At 36.0% G+C, this 12,279-nt stretch overlaps 1 protein-coding gene across 7 annotated transcripts in view; it reads left to right on the top strand.

The window, feature by feature from the left end:
- The window catches only part of CWC22 (CWC22 spliceosome associated protein), a 61,471-nt gene extending 50,379 nt beyond the window's left edge, over window positions 1–11,092 (top strand). For all 7 annotated transcript variants that reach the window (XM_087435452.1, XM_087435455.1, XM_087435454.1 and 4 more), the window contains 4 exons: window positions 3,913–4,040; window positions 5,633–5,734; window positions 5,830–6,050; window positions 10,253–11,092. In XM_087435452.1, the coding sequence (XP_087291578.1) occupies window positions 3,913–4,040; window positions 5,633–5,734; window positions 5,830–6,050; window positions 10,253–10,839 (1,038 nt within the window). In that variant the 3' untranslated portion in view covers window positions 10,840–11,092. The remainder of the gene's footprint in view (window positions 1–3,912; window positions 4,041–5,632; window positions 5,735–5,829; window positions 6,051–10,252) is intronic.
- Window positions 11,093–12,279: the final 1,187 nt, after the last annotated feature.

Raw genomic sequence — 12,279 nt, 5'->3', positions numbered from 1 at the left:
AATACACGTTCTTTTCAAATGCACATGGAACATTCTCCAGGATTGATCACATATTAGGCCACAAAACAAGTCTCCATAAATTTAAGAAGATTGAAATAATACCAAGCATCTTTTCTGACCACAACGGTATGAAACTAGAAATCAACTATAGGAAGAAAATCAGAAAAGCCACAAATACATGGAGATTAAACAAAATGCTACTGAACAACGACTGGGTTAACGAAGAAATCAAAGAAGAAATCAAAAAATACCTGGAGACAAATGAAAATGAAAATACGACATGCCAGAATTTATGGGATACAGCAAAAGCGGTTCTAAGAGGGAAGTTTATAGTGATACAGGCCTATCTCAACAAACAAGAAAAATCTCAAATAAACAATCTAACAGTGCAACTAAAGGAACTGGAAAAGGAAGAACAAACAAAGCCCAAAATCAGTAGAAGAAGGGAAATAATAAAAATCAGAGCAGAAATAAATGAAATAGAGACCAAAAAAACAATAGAAAAAATTAATAAAACCAAGAGCTGGTTCTTTGAAAAGATCAACAAAATTGACAAACCTTTAGCTAGACTCACCAAGAAAAAAAGAGAGAAGGCACAAATAAGTAAAATCAGAAATGAAAGAGGAGAGGTTACAACAGACACCTCAGAAATACAAAAGATTATAAGAGAATACTATGAAAAGCTATATGCCAACCAATTCGACAATCTGGAAGAAATGGATAAATTCTTAGAATCATACAACCTTCCAAAACTGGATCAAAAAGAAGTAGAGAATTTGAATAGACCAATCACCAGTAAGGAGATCGAAACAGTAATCAAAAACCTCCCCAAAAATAAAAGTCCAGGACCAGACGGCTTCCCTGGTGAATTCTACCAAACATTCAAAGAAGACTTAATACCTGTCCTTCTCAAACTCCTCCAAAAAATTGAGGAGGGGGGGAAGCTCCCTAACTCATTCTACGAAGCTGACATTACCCTGATACCAAAACCAGACAAGGACAACACAAAAAAAGAAAATTACAGGCCCATATCACTGATGAACATCGATGCAAAAATCCTCAACAAAATACTAGCAAATCGCATACAACAATACGTTAAGATTATACACCATGATCAAGTGGGATTTATTCCAGGGATGCAGGGATGGTTTAACATTCGCAAATCAATCAACGTAATACACCACATTAATAAAATGAAGAACAAAAATCACATGATCATCTCAATAGATGCAGAGAAAGCATTTGACAAGATACAGCATCCATTTATGATAAAAACTCTGAATAAAATGGGTATAGAAGGAAAGTACCTCAACATAATAAAGACCATATATGAGAAACCCACAGCTAATATCATCCTCAATGGTGAAAAACTGAAAGCCATCCCTCTAAGAACAGGAAGCAGACAAGGATGCCCACTGTCACCACTCCTATTTAACATAGTATTGGAAGTCCTAGCCAGAGCAATCAGGCAAGAGAAAGAAAAAAAAGGTATCCAAATTGGAAAGGAAGAAGTGAAACTGTCATTATTTGCAGATGACATGATTTTATATATAGAAAACCCTAAAGAATCCACCAGAAAACTTTTAGAAGTAATAAACGAATATGGGAAAGTTGCAGGATACAAAATCAACATACAAAAATCAGTTGCATTTCTGTACACTAACAACGAAGTAGCAGAAAGAGAAATTAAGAATACCATCCCATTTACAATTGCAACAAAAAGAATAAAATACCTAGGAATAAACTTAACCAAAGAGGTGAAAGATCTGTACACCGAAAACTATAAAACATTTCTGAAAGAAATTGAAGAAGACACAAAGAAATGGAAAGATATTCCGTGCTCTTGGATTGGAAGAATTAACATAGTTAAGATGTCCATACTTCCTAAAGCCATCTATAGATTCAATGCAATCCCTATCAAAGTTCCAACAACATTTTTCACAGAAATAGAACAAAGAATCCTAAAATTTATATGGAACAACAAAAGACCCCGAATAGCTAAAGGAATCCTGAGAAAAAAGAACAAAGCTGGAGGTATCACACTCCCTGATTTCAAAATATACTACAAAGCTATAGTAACCAAAGCAGCATGGTACTGGCACAAAAACAGACACATAGATCAATGGAATAGAATCGAAAGCCCAGAAATAAACCCACACGTCTATGGACAGCTAATCTTTGACAAAGGAGCCAAGAACATACAATGGGGAAAAGAAAGTCTCTTCAACAAATGGTGTTGGGAAAACTGGATAGCCATATGCAAAAAAATGAAAGTAGACCCTTACCTTACACCATGCACAAAAATTAACTCCAAATGGATTAAAGACTTGAATGTAAGACCTGAAACTGTGAAACTTCTAGAAGAAAGCATAGGCAGTACGCTCTTCGACATCGGTCTTAGCAACATCTTTTCAAACACCACATCTGACCGGGCAAGAGAAACAATAGAAAAAATAAACAAATGGGACTACATCAAACTAAAAAGCTTCTGCACAGCAAAGGAAACCATCAACAAAACGAAAAGACAACCTAACAATTGGGAGAAGATATTTGCAAACCACACATCTGATAAGGGCTTAATCTCCAAAATATATAAAGAACTCATGCATCTCAACAACAAAACAACTAACAACCCAATTAAAAAATGGGCCAAAGACCTGAACAGACATTTCTCCAAAGAAGATATACAGATTGCCAACAGACACATGAAAAGATGTTCAAAATCACTGACTATCAGGGAAATGCAAATCAAAACTACAATGAGATATCACCTCACGCCCGTCAGAATGGCTATAATTAACAAGACAGGAAACAACATGTGTTGGAGAGGATGTGGAGAGAAGGGAACTCTCATACACTGCTGGTAGGAGTGCAAACTGGTCCAGCCACTGGAAAACAGTATGGAGATTCCTCAAAAAATCAAGGATAGAACTACCATATGATCCAGCTATTCCACTGTTGGGTATTTATCCAAAGAACTTGAAAACACCAATTTGCAAAGGTACATGCACCCCTGTGTTCATTGCAGCGTTATTCACAATAGCCAAGACTTGGAAGCAACCTAAGTGCCCATCAAGGGACGAATGGATAAAGAAGATGTGGTATATATACACAATGGAATACTACTCAGCCATAAGAAACGATGAAATCCAGCCATTTGTGACAACATGGATGGACATTGAGGGTATAATGCAAAGTGAAATAAGTCAGAGGAAGAAGGTCAAATACCGTATGATTTCCTTCATTAAGTAGTAGATAATAACAACAATAAACAAACACATAGGGACAGAGATTGGATTGGTGGTTACCAGAGGGGAAAGGGGGAGGGAGGAGGGCGAAAGGGATAATTCGGTACATGTGTGTGGTGATGGGTTTAATTAGTATTTTGGTGGTGAACATGATGTAATCTATGCAGAAATAGAAGTACAATGATGTACACCTGAAACTTTTACAATGTTATAAACCAGAACAAGCCATCACTCCTTCTGTCTTTACTCTTATCATGTATTGTGTGTGCTATACCAAACTATAGCCTAATGCTTTAAGTGGCATTTTGCCCCAAACCCTCATACACACATATTTTGATGAGTGAGGTTTAAGAGCTAGTAATCTTTGCTACAGCATTATGTACTCAAGACAGAATATATTCCTGCTATAAAAAGCACATTACTCAAGAAAGAAAATGAACTCTATTTTTGTAGCATCTTAACATTTTGAAAATTAGCATAGAGAAGTCTTAAACTTTGCCAAGAAGTAATACATATCAGCTCAAGGGAAGATATTCAGCAATATAATTCTGATTGAAAATGAGAATAAATCATAATTTTAAAAGATACTTAGAGTTATAAATATTGGTCACTTTGTCTTATCTTTTAAACAAAATATAATTGTCTTTTTAATTTTAATTTTCAGGTTCTTGAATGTATAAAGCTGAGTGAAGAAACCACTACATCATCCAGTAGAATTTTTGTTAAAATATTTTTCCAAGAACTGTGTGAATACATGGGTCTTCCTAAACTTAATGCAAGATTAAAGGATGAGTAAGTTTATCATGAAGCGCTTTTTATTCTTACTGTCCTCAGAAGTTTTCTTCCACTTTAGACACATAAGTCCACCCTTGGTTATAAAACCAAAAGTTAAGCCCCTAGAACTTTTTTCATCTGTCAGTTACTACTCTCAATCTTATGTTCTGTGGCACAGGACAACATGCAATTTTTAATGATGGTTTTTAGTTCAAGTAGAGAAAATGCAGAATTAATGCCTCTTTTAATTTAGTTAGAACACGCAAAATTACTTTTGCTTGCTTACTGGAGTTCTCCAGTGATGAGTATTCATAGGTTTTTTTTTTTTTTTACCCTAATTTTGAACCTTAGAATGATAATTAATATTTTATCAGTGGGCAGTTGTGAATATATACAGATGAGTATCAGTCATGTAATTGTTCAGATTATTACCCTGAATTAGGGTCTTGTTCCAGGACTATTATATAATCCCTATCCCAGCTTTCTTATTTCCTATTTATTCAGATTGCCCATTGCCTCTCACATTGGCTTCTACTCCGTTCACACTACTGAAATCATCCTTTCAAGTTTCTTAGTGACTACCTGCCAAATCAAGTAGTATTTCTCAGTCCTCATGCTGCTGGACTTTTCGGCCTCACTGATACAGTTGACCACTTGCTCACTGTGGCTCCTCACTTTCGTCTCATTCTGCCTTACTCCTCTCATTCTCTGTCTTCTCCTCAGCCTGCCTCTCCACTTTGCCAAAAGTCTATCCTGGCTTCTACTGCATGCTCTCTCTGGGCAGTTCCATCCACTTGCCTTGGCTTTATATGCTTATTTATTAGTCCCTGTCCACCTTACCAGGCCCATCTACTCCTTCTCCAGCAAGCTGCACTCTAGCCGCACCAACATTGCCCAGCTTGTTAAGCAAGTGAGTCTTGTTTATGCTTCCTTACCTCTGTTTCCAGAGCTGGGAATCCTCTCTCTTGTTCTGTCCAGCAAACTCTTAATCATTCTTCTCATCTGTCACCTTTTTCTATAAACAATTTTTCCTGACTCTGCTGACTAGTCATTCAGTGTGGCACTCTAAAACACGTGTCCAAAACCACCTTGTATTGTTAATGTCTTTTGTTTGTTACCCTTCCCCTAGAAATAGTAGTTATATGCAGTCTTCATGATTTCTCTCTTTTGTTGACTACTTCCCCCCGAACATTGCCTCCACGGTGCTGTGTACGCATGCATGTATATATGTAAAACAGAGGAGGTTTTCTCATTTCTGTATATACATTCATGTACAGTATATACATATGTTTATAGATATATATGTTTGATATGTTGTATACATATTTCTATTTTTTGTGTGTGTGTGTGGTGTGCGTATACAACGGTTTAGAAACCTCCTCTATTGTATAATTATAGAAATCAAGTTCAGTAAATTATGACTCAACCCTACTCATTTCATTTAGATAGCGTGTAGCCTAGCCTAATAAATGATATAAATCACTTCCTTGGTGGTATTTCATTTACTAATTTAATACACAGAAAATCTGAAAAATGACTATATAAGATTTTTGCCTTTTTATCTTTAAGCAATCTGTTCTCTTTTGCTCATTTTTTTTTTTCTGTTTTAGAACCCTACAGCCATTCTTTGAAGGGTTATTACCCCGAGATAATCCAAGAAACACTCGGTTTGCCATCAACTTCTTTACTTCTATAGGTCTTGGAGGTTTAACGTAAGGATTATTTTGAGAATTTTACTTTCAACTTACAGAATTATCTTACAGTTGCCTTTGAAGCAGAATCTAACAGAGATTATATTTTTAATTAGGGATGAATTGCGTGAGCATCTCAAAAATACACCAAAGGTCATCGTGGCACAGAAACCAGATGTTGAGCCAAATAAATCCTCCCCCTCCTCCTCCTCCTCTGAGTCCTCCTCTTCTGAGTCTGACTCTTCAGCCTCGGATTCCGACAGCAGTGACAGCAGTTCAGAGTCTTCCAGTGAAGAGAGTGATACTTCATCCACCAGCAGTCAGAGCTCTGCCCTAGGTATTGAAACTCATTTATAATGGATCGTGCTCTTTTCTAACAAGTATATTACTGGTGATGTTTACAATGAGAGAAGAAAATAATTTGATTGCTTATTTATTTTAGAGTTCAGTTGTTTAAAAGCCACAATTAATAATATAAATGATCATCTGTCACTGCTGCAGTCTGTAGTGAATTATAACATTTGTAATGCTAAGATTGCCTTGGAATCCTCTTCATAGAAATGAAGATATTTCATTGGCAAATATTTATTTGAGTGGTGACTGAAATACCATTCATAATGTCTATAAACTAGTTTACAGGAGCTTTCCTGAAGTTCATATTTTAAAGAAATTTTAGTTTTTTACTTTGAATAGTGAAGATTTATGTTGTTGTTGACATATACCACACATTTAGTACATACTTTATAAGTGTACAGCTGCATAAATTTTCACGATGGGAGCACATCCATGTAGCTAACATCCAGAACAAGAATTACCAGTTCCCTAGAAGTCCTCCTTCTTCCCTTTTGCAACAATTACCACTCCTCCCATCCACTGCCTCATGGCAGCTACTCATTCTGATTTGTAGTTCCATAAATTCATTTTGCCTGTTTTTAACTTTATAATTATATATTATGAACTCCTTTATGTCTGGCCTATCTTTCAGCATTATTTTTGTGAGATTCATCTGTATTATTGCATTTAGTTATGTTTCGTTCATTTTATTGCTGTATTGTTTTCCACTATATGAATATACTACAGTATGCTTAACATACTTTTTACTCGATGGCAATTTAGATTTATAAATAGTGTTTCCATGAATACTCTTGTACATTATCTTTTGGTGTCTATACACTTCTGTTGGTTATGTAACTAGAGGTAGAATCACTGGGTTGTACATTGTGTGTATATTTAGATTTAGTAGATACAGCAGTTTTCCAAGAGGTTGTTCCAGTTTACACCCTCATCAGCTGTGTAGGAGAGTTCTAGTAGCTCCTTTCCTCCTAATTGACTGTCTTTTTCATTTTAGCCGTTCTGGTGGGTGTGTAATAGTATTGCATTGGGTTTTTTTATTTTTTTTATTTTTTTGAGGAAGATCAGCCCTGAGCTATAACATCCGTGCTAATCCTCCTCTTCTTGCTGAGGAAGACCGGCTCTGAGCCAACATCCACTGCCAATCCTCCTCCTTTTTTTTGTTCCCCCAAAGCCCCAGTAGATAGTTGCATGTCATAGTTGCACATCCTTCCAGCTGCTGCATGCAGGACGTGGCCTCAGCATGGCCAGAGAAGCGGTGCGTCAGTGCGCGCCCGGGATACGAACCCAGGCCGCCAGTAGTGGAGCGCGCGCACTTAACTGCTGAGCCATGGGGCCGGCCCCTGCATTGGGTTTTAATTTGCATTTCTGATGCCTTTATTTTTTTACTTTTTATTTTGAACTAATTTTCAACTTACAAGAAAGTTGCAGAAATAGGACAGAGAATTCCCATAGAGCCCTCACCTAGCTTCCCTGCATGTTAACATCTTACATAACCATAGTTCAGTTATCAAAACCAGGAAACAGTACTGTTAGGCAAACAATAGATCTCATTTCAATTTCACCGGTTTTTTCACTAATGTCCTTTTCCTTGTTCCAGTATCTTAATTGCATTTAATTGTATATCTCCTTACTCTTCTATAACCTGTGATAGTTCCTCTCAGGCTTGCCTTGTTTTTAATGGCTTTGACACTTTTGAAGTCCTCTGGTCACTTGTTTTGTAGAATGTCCCTCAATATGGAGATCTCTCTGATGTTTTCCCATAATTGGAACGGGATTATGCATTTTTGACCAGAATACCATAGAAGTTGTGTGTTCTTGGTGTATCTCATCAAGGAGTTCATAATATTGATGTATCTTATTGTTGACATTAACTTTGATCAGTTGGTGAAGGCGATGTCTGCTGGATTTCTTCATGGAAACTATTTTTCTCTGTAAATTAATATTTTGTAGGAAGATAATTTGATGGTATGCAAATCTCCTCTTTCTCCCCTAACTTTCACTGTCTAGTTTTAGCATCCATCTTTGGAGCTTGTCTGCAGCACTTATTACCATGGTGTTTGCCAAATGATGATTTTCTGTTTGTCTCTTTTCTTCTACATTTAGTAACTGAATTTCTTCTCTAAGAAAGAGTGGTCTCTTTCCCCCCGTTTATCTATTAATTCGACTATGTATTTATATCAGTGTGGACTATGGATATGTATCTTATTCTATGTGTTAAAGTCTAATACTGTCATTTATTTTGTTCAAATCGTTTTAGCTTTGGCAATAAGGAGTTCCTTCAAGTTGACTTCTGTGTTCTTTTGACATAACCTCATCTGTTTTTTGAGCACTTCCTTTCGAGCATCTCAAGATTCCAGATCTTTAGTGCCTTTAAACAGAAGATTTTACATTTTTATCCAGCATTTCTAGCGTTTTCAGCAGGAGCTCTGGTCTTCCACAGTCGTCTCCATCCTACTTGGAAATGGAAGTGCTGTAGTAAAGGAGTTTTTTCAAATGTGCCGTTTTCTGAAGAGGTCTTTGTTGTTTTCCCCAGGGTCAACTCTGCTGTCTTGCATCACAGTGTCTTAGTCTGAATAAGAGATAGTCTAATTGTCTAAAATGCATGTCGTTTCTTGTTTTCTAATGCATATTTCAGAGAGACAGCACTTTTCCCTGCAGCCTGAGTAAATTGGAAGGCTAGTCTTCACACTCTTGTTCTCTGGCTTATGTCACTTCAGTGTATTACGTACCATGTAGCATCCAAAATTGTGGGGCCCTCAGTGTTTTATATTATTAGAGTAGGATTCCATTTGCTCATAGGAAGTCTATTCTTGAATTGAAATATACTGACATTGTTCATTTAACATTCACCTCTTTTAATTCTAAAGAGTTTGTTATTTCATGATATCCATTTTGAGAACAGATGATAACACAGCGTGAATTGCTGAAAGAAGGAAGCTTGCTGATTCAAAATTAATTTGCCTCATCATACAATTTCAGTAGAGAGCTTTCAATTTTATTAATAAAACATAAAATAACGTAAAAGCAGTACGAACTGCCCTCAAATTATAAAGCAGACACCAGAGAGAGAGGAAATTGCATATTATTATATGGCTCGGGTTTTAGAGTCAACAAAGCACTGAGAGTGGTGCAGAGTAGGGTCAGAGAGACGTTGATTTAGTGCAGAGCCAGATGGTTTCTGCTTGGATAGCTGCAGCTCAGCTGAGCTGCTTGATAGGAACCAGAGAAATACGTCCTAAGGGGCAAACCAACTGACCGTGCCAAGCGTAGGCATTTGGCGGAAGAAATACAGGTGGGTACAGTGAGATTGGGTGGAGGTAGGATGAGGGTAGGCAGTTTTCCACTATATTTTCTTCTTTCTATATATATATGAATTTGACAGAAATTTTGGTCATCTCAGCACCTTTGATTTATGTACCCAAGCTAAATAACACAGATAAAGTGATTAAATTTGTTTTATAGCTTAAAATGGTAAGTTATTTCACTGTAATTAATAATTATATTTGTGGTTATATCAGTAAAATTAAATGTTCAAGGCCTTTTTAGAAGAGTTTTCTCAGAAATTAAGCCGTCATGGCTCTCCTAGAGCCTATGATTGTATATCTTCACCTAGCTTCTCTTACTGGTGCAGTTAGTGCTTCTCTGATAGCCCTGGAGAGCAGAATAGTTGTTTTTGTAGGAAGAGGTTTTTATTGGAAAACTATATATTCATGCTGTTATGCAAACCCAGTCATCCTGCTCCCTGCACCTTTAGGAAATGATGTTGCCGGCGTGTGTGATCACTGTGTTTTGATTATGTACCAGAACTGACATAACAGTTCATATGACATAATGCACATGGGCTGGTATTTCTGTTTTTGGATAAAATTCGTAAGTGGAAACATACTGTTTTAGTCACTTCATAAAAAATTTCACCACATTTGCTATAGTGTAAAGTTCCTGTTTACTGTTTCGAGTCTAAGGATCAAAATAGAACTTTAGTAACTAATGTTGATATATTGTATATTGTTTAAAATTACATATTTTGTAAAATATTCTGTCATCAGACTTCCCATTCAATCAGTTTAGCTTTGCATGCAGTTTATCTGAATTAGTAAACTTACAATGTTATCGATAAATGTGATTGTTAAATTATGAAATTTAGATTAAAATAGAAGCTGACTATATTTCATTTTACACATGCAGCTAAAGATGTAAGAAAGAAGGGACAAGGGAACATCAGACGTAAAGAAGTTGATAAATTGATCAGGAAACAACAAACAAATGATAGGAAACAAGAAGAAAGAAAACCAGAGCAAAGGCTCCAGGAAACAAGCACTGAACGAGAAAGGAGGTCAGAAAGACACAGAGATAAAAATTCAAGAGATCCAAGTTGGAGGGATCCTGTAACAAAAAACACTGCAGACAGGGGGGTTCCTTCTGAACGAAATAGTTACAGTAGAGTCGGGAATGACAGAGACCAAGAAATGCACGTAGATTTGGAAAATAAGCATGGTGATCCCAGAAAGAGGAGAGGAGAGAGAAGAAATTCTTTTTCTGAAAATGAACACAGACACCGAAATAAAGACAGTGAAAATTTTAGAAGAAAAGATAGATCGAAGTCAAGAGAAAGGAATAAAAAACATTCCAGCTCTAGAAGTGACGAAGATAGGTATCAGAATGGTGCCGAGAGACGATGGGAAAAATCTAGCAGATACTCTGAACAATCCAGAGAATCAAAGAAAAATCAGGACCGGCGAAGAGAAAAGTCTCCAACAAAGCAAAAAAAATAATTCTACAAAATTGCAGAAACTGAACATGCTTTATATTCAGTTGAAACAAATTATTTTTTACATTGACGAACTTTATAGAGAATTCTTGTATAAAGTACTGGTTTGTATTTGTACATTTAAAAAATGTTTTCATTTTAACGTGTTTTATAACTGATACATCTCAAGACCCTCCACGTAAAATTATTTGAAAAGTTTCACCAGAGAGGGATGTAATTCTTGCTTATATTTTGTTAATAAAATGATCAAATGCTCATTGAATCAGTCATTTTTTTCATTGACAATTTTTTTTGATAATAACGTTTTCAGTTATTTATAGTACTATTATAATGAATTATTAGTGGCTTTTTATTTGTAACTGAAGACCCAAATAGGTGAACCATTTCAGTTTAACAGTTTTGCTTTGTTTATGAGATGCCAATGAACCTTTTTTAGGAGTCACCGTTTTTTTAAAGTACAGGAATTAGTTCAAGTTTCATATTATGTCTTGAACAAAATAGGTGTGTGTAATTTTTTTTCACAAGTGTTTTGGTGAAGCTAGGTGTATGTTAGTCTTTAAACAGATACACAGCTATTTATAATTAGGACTTCTCTCATTGATGACATTTCTTCTCTCTGGACTGCAATCTAGTTAATGTTGAAGTTCTTTGTGATTAGTGCTTTTTCTCAGCCTTGAAGTTGTATCACTGTTGGTGAGTTAATGTGTGTTTAATTTTTAAATTGGATTAATAGGTCATTGAAAAACATACGGTCATGAGAAATGTGAACAGCCTAACTATGAAATAATTCTAATTTTTATAAGAATTTTAAGCGTTTCCTTCATTGTAACTCTCACTAATTAATATGCGACTATATTATTTATTACTTTTGAAATAAAATATTGCCTCTGAAATTTTAGATTTGCTGACAGGCATTTAACCTTACTTACTAAATAGACTACTTGTGCTTGTGCACTTCGAAGAACATAAAATCCATTTTAGCTGATATCTGGGTTCAGGAATGATGAGACCACCATCTTAATGTTTGGCTTTCAGGCAGCCTCTGATTCAAAATGTTTTCTATTTTTGTGGTTTAAAAACTTGAGTATAAGTAACAATAAAGTCCGTGTAAATAAAGAAATATTATCCTCTCCTCCTCCTATCTCCCCCCCCCCCAAAAAAAAAGTATTGGTTGAATATGTCAGCTTGGAAAAGTTCTTTTAGCATTTTCTCCTACTGTGGTGGTTAGAAGGTGGGGAGTGGTCATTAGAAGAGACTAGCGTGGCCATCATGCATTTCACAGGACTATGAAGCTCAGCGAATTGGATTTAAGGAGCACTATGTGGGCTCCTTTAGGGCTATGAGCCCTAAAGGAAATAAATGAGAGTTTGTTTTTGTGACTGAACACTGATCTCCAGGGGTGGTTAGAAAAGAAAAAACAGTACTGGGAATTTTAGTTTATTTT

Source organism: Ceratotherium simum, chromosome 9 (assembly GCF_057802395.1).
Source record: "Ceratotherium simum simum isolate JZ-2026a chromosome 9, ASM5780239v1, whole genome shotgun sequence".
Taxonomy (NCBI): Eukaryota; Metazoa; Chordata; class Mammalia; order Perissodactyla; family Rhinocerotidae; genus Ceratotherium; species Ceratotherium simum.
Note: the sequence above shows the minus strand (reverse complement) of the source record. Positions and strands in the feature narration are given on the sequence as shown.